This window comes from Lepidochelys olivacea (genome assembly GCF_965140295.1).
Source record: "Lepidochelys olivacea isolate rLepOli2 genome assembly, chromosome: 11".
NCBI classification, from domain to species: Eukaryota; Metazoa; Chordata; order Testudines; family Cheloniidae; genus Lepidochelys; species Lepidochelys olivacea.
The window spans coordinates 2129705-2139122 of record NC_140421.1 but is presented as its reverse complement, the minus strand read 5'-3'; the positions used below and the strand labels follow the sequence as shown (position 1 = coordinate 2139122).

Genomic DNA, 9418 nt, shown 5'->3' with positions numbered 1-9418 from the left:
ACCGCTCCGCCAGGCTGGGTTCGGGGGTCTGGGCACCACTCCACCAGGCTGGGTTCAGGGGCCGGGCACCACTCTGCCAGGCTGGGTTCAGGGGCCGGGCACCGCTCTGCCAGGCTGGGTTCAGGGGCCGGGCACCGCTCTGCCAGGCTGGGTTCAGGGGCCGGGCACCGCTCTGCCAGGCTGGGTTCAGGGGCTGGGCACCGCTCTGCCAGGCTGGGTTCAGGGGCCGGGCACCGCTCCGCCAGGCTGGGTTCGGGGTTGCCGGGCACCGCTCCGCCAGGCTGGGTTCGGGGGTCTGGGCACCACTCCACCAGGCTGGGTTCAGGGGCCGGGCACCGCTCTGCCAGGCTGGGTTCAGGGGCCGGGCACCGCTCTGCCAGGCTGGGTTCAGGGGCCGGGCACCGCTCCGCCAGGCTGGGTTCGGGGTTGCCGGGCACCGCTCCGCCAGGCTAAGTCCGGGCACCGCTCCGCCAGGCTGGGCGCTCCCGGGGCCGGGGCGCTGCGCTCCGCCCGGCGCGGCTCGGTGCCCCGGGGCTCGGGAATCGCTGCGCTCCCGGAATTGGCGCTCGCCATCCCTCCCCCCCCGCCCCGTCCCCTCGGGCTCCGGTTTCCTTGGCGGAGGCAGATGCTTTCGCAGCCCGGTCCCTCCTCCTCCGGAGCCGCCTGCGAGCCTGCCCCAGCCCCTGGCTCCGCGCCGCCCGCCCGCTCCAGCCCCGGAGCCCCGCGCCGCCCCGGACAAGGCAGCCGGGGACCGCGGGTGGCAGCTCGCCGCGCTCTACCTGAGCCGCGCCGCGCTCCAGGATGCTGCCCCCGTCCCGCACCCAGCTGGGGCTGTTCTTCATCCTACTCTGCCCCGCCAACATCATCGGGCTCTGGTGGTGAGTAGCCGGGACCGGGGCGGGACGGGACGGCGGCAGCGCGGGGTCTCCTCCGCCCCAGCCCCTGGTCCCCCTCCCGGAGCCCCGTGGCCAAGGAGCGCTCACCTCCGGGACAGGGGGGAGCGGAGACTCCCAGCCCGAGACCTGCCGGCTTCTGCCCTCAGCCGCGCCGGTGTCAATCTGGAGTCAGACCCGCTGGAATCCGGGGAGCTAGGTGAGGCTTACTCCGCGACAAATCGGCGGCGTGGCGCGGCGTTTACACCCAGGGGCATCGGTTCAAGGACGTTCTTCGGGAGGGGATGGGGGAAAGTTGTGTGAGCACATCCAGCCTTACATCGGATTAAATCGTATCCTGCAAAATCGGAAGGAGTGGAGCATATAAACCTGTGAAAAGTCGGGGGTGGGGGCAATTGCCTTGCTTGCCGCATAGCCCCCTCTTACACAGCTGCTGGGGGCATTCCTCGGGAGCTGGGGAGCTGCAGGGGTATTGGTGGAGTTTCTCCGAGTTTATCCAGCTGCTGGGGGAGTTATTCATGAGGGTTGGGGCAGTTACTCCGGCGTTGGAGGAGTTACTCAGGTTCACACCGCTGGTGGGGGAGTTCCTCGGGCTTGGGGGGGTTACTCAGAGTTCCCACCGCTGGTGGGGGAGTTCCTCGGGCTTGGGGGGGTTACTCAGGGTTCACACCACTGGTGGGGGAGTTATTCGGGCATTGGGGGGGTTACTCAGAGTTCACACCGCTGGTGGGGGAGTTACTCAGGGTTCACACAGCTGGCGGGGGAGTTACTCAGGGTTCACACCACTGGTGGGGGAGTTACTCGGGCGTTGGGGGAGTTACTCAGGGTTCACACAGCTGGTGGGGGAGTTACTCAGGGTTCACACAGCTGGCGGGGGAGTTACTCAGGGTTCACACCACTGGTGGGGGAGTTACTCGGGCGTTGGGGGAGTTACTCAGAGTTCACACCGCTGGTGGGGGAGTTACTCAGGGTTCACACCGCTGGTGGGGGAGTTATTCGGGCATTGGGGGGGTTACTCAGAGTTCACACCGCTGGTGGGGGAGTTACTCAGGGTTCACACCGCTGGTGGGGGAGTTATTCGGGCATTGGGGGGGTTACTCAGAGTTCACACCGCTGGTGGGGGAGTTACTCAGGGTTCACACCACTGGTGGGGGAGTTACTCAGGGTTCACACCACTGGTGGGGGAGTTACTCGGGCGTTGGGGGAGTTACTCAGAGTTCCCACCGCTGGTGGGGGAGTTACTCAGGGTTCACACCGCTGGTGGGGGAGTTATTCGGGCATTGGGGGGGTTACTCAGAGTTCACACCGCTGGTGGGGGAGTTACTCAGGGTTCACACCGCTGGTGGGGGAGTTACTCGGGCGTTGGGGGAGTTACTCAGAGTTCCCACCGCTGGTGGGGGAGTTACTCAGGGTTTACATCGGTGGAGCTGGGATCAGTCCACAGGCCGTTGGAGGCAATGGGCTGAGCAAGGTGTGAGTAGCAGCTGTGCAAGGGTTTCAGGGTTTGCCCCCCTGGATCGGCGCCTTTGCAAGCCTGGGGGCGTCACGGAGTCCCCTCCCCTCCCTGCCTGCTCCTGTCTTCCCTCCAATAAGTCCACTTTAATTAAAAGGCGGGGGCTAGCGTGAGGCGACCTCCCCCCCCCGAGCCTGCCCTGGCCTGGAGCAGCAGGGACAAACCCCCCATTTGTAATGGTCCCTGCATCAAAGGCCCAGACTGCAAGGCAGGCTCCTGGCGGGGCAGGGGTGGGGGGAGAGATTCATGACAGGAGCCGCAGCCGGGACCAGCCTTGGAAAGCCCAGGGATCTGTCGAAACATGAACCATTTCAATCGAGGAAGAATTTTGCCGAGCCCGTCTTTATCCGCTTTTAAGTGCTTGGATTCCAGCCCCTGCCGTGCAGCCCGGGCCATAATTCATGCTCTGCGGCGATTCATCTCCACACTGTCACATGCTCCTGACCCCGAACATAAAGCTCGCCTCCCCCTCTCCCTCCCCTTGCCCTCCCAGCCAGAGCTGCCTTAGCCCGCTGCTGGGTCCCCTTCGCCAGGAAAGGGCAGGTTGCAGCCCAGACAGTGGCAGGAAAGTTTGGGAGAAACAGACCCTGGTTTCAATTAGCAGAGCAGCACTGAAGGATCTGGCCCTTTACTCTGTAGCATTTCAGTAGGACCTACTGTATTTGTCTACCAGGGAAGAAGGAGCTCAAGGGACACAGAGACGCAGCTGCACTGGAATTTTGCTGCAGGGGATGGTGTACGGGGCATATAGGCATCCACAAGCATTTATTAGGGCAGGGTGTACACAGATCCCAGGTATGCAATGGCAAACATTTATCCTCCTGGAGGCAGCCTCCCATGGTGACTGACAGATTTACCTTTTCTCCTCCTGGCTATTTCTCAGTCTGTTGCTTAATGCATCACTCTGTCTCTTGATCTCGGCTTGCTCTTATCATCCTGAGACTAGCAATGCTTCAGCACAGCCCCTTGAGCTAGCGATGGCAACCGCAAAGCACGCTGGTGCAGCCAGCTCTGGGGAGGAGCGCAGCAGCCTGGAACAGTATCACCTGGCAGTGTATTTCGGATGGAAAGTGATAAGAAATCCTGCATGCCATCGAAACTGCATGAGGGATAAAGTGGACAGAGAGAGAAACTGTGGCCCCATTTAAATCCATGGGCATTTACCCAGAACATGATTACTTCCACTGGAGTTTGGCCGGGACATCAGATTTAGCACCCCACTCTCAGAGAGAGTGCTACAGGGTCTTGGATGGTAGTGGGGTCTGGATTTTGCGTCTCATCTAAAAGATGGCTCGTATTATTGCGAGGGGCCGTGTTGTGTGTGTTGGCTGTGCCGGCATGGGGAGATTAGGGGGAGAATGTAGATCAGGGCGAAGAGTCAGCCAGTGCTGGTTTCTCATTGCAAACAACGTGACCAAACACCAACACTCAGCAAAGAATCACAAATCGTCATGCAAGAATATTGAGCGCTACACAGCCCACCCTGGGTCCTCACGCCCGGCCCTGCAAGGGGGAATTAGTCCCCAGCGAACAGCAGTTGTGTGCGAGACCACATGCTAGAATAAAACTACATGGGCCAGATCCTCAGCTAGCGTACGTCAGTCTGGCCCTCCGGGGAAGAAGCGACCCACCCATCGACACTCTGCCCACGCTTAGATGAAGCTCAGGCAGAGGGGACTTGCTCCGACATTATCTGTTTGTGCGACTTGCTCCTACATTATCCCCCTCTCAGGCCCCGGGGATCCTGAACACCAGCTGCAACATCCCAGCTAAAGCGTCCTTGCTCCCCCGCCGACTGGGAGAAGGTCACTCTACCTGCCATGGACCGAAGCCATGGGGGGCCCTGGACACTCAGAGGAACGCCCGGGTTATCCTCCTCGAATGGCTGTGGGAATTTCAAAGGGCTAGGTCTATGCTGGGATGTTCCCCACAGCAGAGATCCCTCACCCCACTCTGGACTCCAGCTTGAACCGTTGACGTCTGTGGCAGACAGGTGATTAGTGCCCGGGGGGGCAGGTTCAGGCTCTGGCAGAGCCGGACCCCAGCCGGCAGCACACGTGCCGGGTGCTTGGCCACGGTGGTGCTCTCTGGGCTGAGTTCTGTACTCTGGACGGATTGATAGTGCTTTGGGGGAAGGCAGCCTGGTCCAGTGGGTAGAGCACTGGACTAGCCTGTGGCCTGTTTCTGCTTTTGCCCCAGACCTGCGTGAGCCACCACCCCTCTCTGTGTCTCTGTTTCTCCTTCCACCATTCATCTGCCCGGGGTATTTCAAACGAATCCCTTCAGGGCGGTGACTGTCTGTCCAGCCCCTCACACGGGGGCACTGACCTTGGCTGGCTACTGTAACCGTGGACAATGGTTTAGCCAGGCCAGAAAATGAAGGCCCCGGGGCTCTTCTTCCACGGCCAAGTGGCCTGCCCCACTCCCCCTGGCTGAGTCCGCTGCCTGATGAAACACGGGGGAAAACCGGAGCGAGTTTTAAAACCTGTCACCTTCCCGCCCCAAGGCGCAGCTTGCATTCAAGACGGGAGAGTGGCCGCCCAATGAAATCAACATGGGCTGAGCCAGTCGTCAGACAGGGGCTGTCCGTCCCGCTGCCTCCCCCGGCTTGAAGCGGTTCCCACCCCAGCCAGGGTTTGCGGTTCGGTTCGGTGGCTCTCAGAGCCCACACTGGTTGACGCGGGCCAGCAGCCCGGAGCTGCGGTGGGATTTTACCCGGGCCGCGAGCAGGCGTGGAATTGCACTCTGAGCTACAGCCAGCTGGGCTGAGAATGCACCCCGCAAGGGGTGTTTTCCCTTCAATAGCCATCCTGCTCCGGGCTCTTGTTCGCTGGGACTCTGCAGGGACGTCCCAGGGACGTGCCGGCTTCAGGAAAGCTGCATCGAGCGGTTGGGGCAGGTTTCGCCTGACAAAATGAAGCAAATCCCTCTGGTTACCTCAGAATACCTAGAATGGGTCCCCCGCTGAGGGGGCAGGGGGCTGGGGAAAAGGTTCCCCTTGTTCTCCGGCTCCCTTTCCCCCTCCTTCCCTTTCATGGCTATTTCTTCTGCTCCCTCTCTCTAGCGGGCGGCGCCCTGAACTCTGCAGGTCTCAGAGAGGTCGGGCATGATGGGGTTAATTATAGGTGCTCCCAGGTGCGGGAGAAAGGTAGCGCTGGACTGCTACTAATAACCTCATGTCCCAACGCTGGGCACTGAGCACAGAAGGAAACCTTTCACCGTCCACAACATTTCAACCCCTCCGCCTTTTTACCTGCTTTGTGTGTCTCATCCCCGCTGACTCCTCTCCTCCTGTAAACCAGCCCCTTCATTTCTCGCTCCCCCCCTTGGTTCTCTTCGGACCCACTCCTTTCCTTGCTCCACCACGCACTGGACTGGATTCCGCGCCGTCCCCCCAGGTGTAAACCCACAGGCGCGCCATTCCATGGTCGCTGCAGATCAGTGCCCACCCCGTGAACCAGCCCGACTCCATCCCTGGGTCACTGGGACACGTGCTCGGCTGCGGTTGGCACGGCAGGTTCCGTCTGCGTGCAAGGCCGCGCTGGGCGCTGGACGTCACTAGGAAGCGCGGGGGCCACGGGGAAGCTCACAGGACAGGTGAACTCAGTTTTCCAGAAGCTCAGAGAAGGTTCAGGTTGGGCTTAGGGCAAGATTCAGACCAGCTCTTATGTTATACGAGCCCCTTTGCCTGGCCCTTAATGTACACGTCAAATACCTGAGTTCACACGCACGCCTCCTGCGGCCGACACAGTCACCCGGCTCAGAGCAGCATCTCTACATTATTTCACCTGCACACGCTCCCCAGCTCTCCTATTTCTTCTCTCGCTCAAGCGCCAATTCTCACTCAGATCCGCTTCCGAGCCCCTGCAGACCGACAGACACAGGTGTACACATGGGAGCTGCAACCCTCGAGTTAAAGCTGCCCTTGGTCCAGATTCGGCTCTTGTCTACATGAGGATAAATCAGGAGCAGGTCCACTGGAGTGAATTCTGGTATGGATCTAGAGCAAGGCAGCACCAGCCACTCAGTTTAGAGTCACTCGTAACTTTACAGCACTTTCACCTCGCGCTGAGATTTTCCAGGCCTGCTTTTAGCCTGGGGGTGGAGTTTGGGGGACATGTTGATTCTGCGAAAGAAATACACTTCCCATTGCATCAGAAAATCCTGGTGATCTGCTTTTAAACAGCTCTGCTATTGGGAGTCTTGTGTTTGGGCCTTCACTGTGCTGGGCGCTGCGCAGCCCTGGAATAACAGCCAGGGCTCGCAGCAGGTTGGCTGGGGCTGGAAAGCTGCATGTTAGCAGGAAATTAGTCCGGGGAAAGGCTTTGGAGTGTTGTGGTTCCCTCTGGTTGTAGTGTACAAGCGTGTGTTGAGAACTCGGCGAACGGCGCTTTTGCTGCTCCAGAAGAGGGCAGAGTTAAGGTTACACTCAGCAATGTCAGCATTTCCTATCTTCTGTGCTAATTGATGTTGTCCTAGCATAGCGTCGGTGTGTGCCACCTACCTGTGGCCGTGACATAGCTATGAGAAACAACAGGGCCCTGTGACAAGGTTTACTCCATCCTTTCCCAGTGTGTCCTGCCCCTTGGACTCACCGACACTTTGCCCACTAATCTGTCTCAGCTGGGACTACCTTCACCACGCCAGACCTCTGGGCAGCGGTGGATCTCGCCCTCGCTACTTGGTGATCCTGCTGGGCTGGAAAGGGAGTTTTAGACCATCGGGAGAGGGATGTTCCCAGCTTCGCAGTGGGACGCAGCGGGCTTGCTTCTAGCCCTGCAAGTCCCAAGCAAGAAGGCCTGGCAGTCTAGAAAAGCGACTCTTGGCTGCTTCTCGAGGCACTGATGGCTCTTCGGAGCCCTGCACAGCTGGACTCAAGGCAGCGAAGGGATCAGTCGCCAACTGGAGACTCCGCACAGCCCTGTACGGAGCCGCTCTGCACAGTCCTGCATCCATCTGAAAGTACAGGGGCAGACGTGAATCTGGCCAATCTGGGGCCAGCTAAGGACCCCAACTCTTGGGGAAAGTGGAGCCTCACAACCCCGTTCATCTAGGAGGAGAGGAAGATTGTGATCATTGGCACATGGTCTGGGGACGAGCCTTGGGTGGGTGGACTGTTACCGTCACCATGGGCTTTTGTACCTCCTTCGGCCAGCCGGGCACGAGGCAGGCATCTCTATGTCCCGCCACTCGCTTGCATGTGTCCTCCTGGTTTGCACAAGAAGCCAGGGTCCACGTGCACCATGCTCTCGTGAGCACTCAGAAGATGGCGGAGAGCAGGAAAACAGTCGGGATCAGAGAAGGGTCCATCCAGCCCAGTGCCCTGTCGCAGACGTGGCCAGCCCCAGCTGGTCCAGAGCAACAGCCCCCTTCTGGAACAAAAGGCCAGTGGGGGCAGGTTCCTCCTGAGCCCATAAAATGGGGGACTCACACCTGATGTTGGAGGGACTGTCCCATGGGTCATCAGCCTTATCTCATCTTATCATCGGCGTTTGGATCTGCTCTTGAATCCTGCTAAGCCCTTGGCTTCCATGATAACCTGTGGAACTCACTGCAACTAGGTAACCAGCAGTGTGAGAGTATCAACCCTTTTATCCACTTTGAATTTGGTGCCTCTTGCTTTCACTGCATGTTCCCTTGTTCTCTCATGAGAGAGAGTGAATAGCAGCCCCGATCTACCTTTTCTAGTATCTAGAAGATGCACGTTCTAGTGGGTCTGAGCGGGGGAGCCTGTGATCCAGGACTCTGAGTTCTTGTCCTTGCTTAGGGTGAAGACATTCTTCCCAGGGTGCTTAACCCATAGGATTAGGAGCCCCTGACTGCACCTTAGACTTGCTGTGCGATTTTATTCAAATCACTAAAATTGCCCCGTGCCTCAGTTTCCCCATCCATAAAATGGGGCAATGATACTCAAGCCACAGGGCTTAAGTGATGAATATTTGTAAAGAGCTTCAAGCTTCTCAGATGGAAGGTGCTATTGGCAGGAGCTGCTGGATTTTAGTCCAAGTGATGATTTGCCAATAGGATGAGTCACCCGGCCACGTGACTTTTCGGCCAGTTGTATAAGTGCACGCATATGACCTTCAGTGAGCCATATTCCAGTTAGCTGCTTCCCCACAACTGCCTTGCGTGTAAAGCAATGCAGCTGACAGAGAGGTCCCTATGTTAAGGAGCACATGAGAGCGAGTCACAGTCTGGGAATAAATCACTAATTCCACAGGGCTCCTTGCAGGCTGGTGGGGTTTCTGACGCAGCCCAGGGGACGATCAAGCCAACCCAGCCTGCTGTGATGCCAGTTTGGGCAACGGCATCGAGGGTTCATGGGGCGCCCCAGCCCCCCATCTCAATGCAGTTAGCCACGTCTCCCCTCGTCCGGCGTGACAACCAGAGGGGACTAGGCTGGGCTAGGAGACCCAGCGGGGGCTGTGATGCCAGGAGCTGGCTGGCAGGCAGTGCAGAAGGGCTGGAGAGAGCTGGGGCCGCAGGAGCAGAGGAACCACCTTCCAGGAAGGAGGGCAAAGCAGAAGCCATCAAAGCCCCCTATGTGACGGGAGGGGACCCAATTCTCCCATGTGGGCCCAGCTCCACCAGTGTCCCCATCACTCAGCCCTGCATCCCCAGGGACTTGTCTTTGGCACATCCCGGCCATGGCCAGGCCTTGCTGCGGCTTCTCCACAAGGTGAGACTGTGCGATCTGCCCCCAGGCCGTCTTTGGCTCCCACCTTGACTCCAACCCCGAGCCCAGTCCCTAGGAACTGCACCTGTTAGGGGGCCGGGCTCAGCAGAAGCCCTTCAGCACGAGTCCTTTGCCAATTCAGGGCCAGGATCGCCTCCCTCCCCCAGCACTCCAGCCACATGGCCGCCCCCTTCAAACCCCTTCACTGACTCCCCCATCTCAAAGTGATGTATTCCCACCGCCCCCCAGCCTCGCTCAGATATTCATCCGCTTCTCCACCACACCCCAGGCCTTGTCCCTGGTGACCCCTCTAGCCGGACGCCCTGCAGGAACGGC

At 59.4% G+C, this 9418-nt stretch overlaps 1 protein-coding gene across 2 annotated transcripts in view; it reads left to right on the top strand.

Moving 5' to 3' along the window:
* Positions 1–653: 653 nt before the first annotated feature.
* WNT6 (Wnt family member 6) overlaps positions 654–9418 on the top strand; it is a 29657-nt gene continuing 20892 nt past the window's right edge. The window contains exon 1 of one of the 2 annotated variants that reach the window (XM_084643048.1): positions 654–878. In XM_084643048.1, the coding sequence (XP_084499174.1) occupies positions 802–878 (77 nt within the window). In that variant the 5' untranslated portion in view covers positions 654–801. Of the gene's footprint in view, positions 879–959; positions 1093–9418 lie in introns of those variants that run through there. The other variant, XM_084643049.1, reaches the window with a different exon arrangement.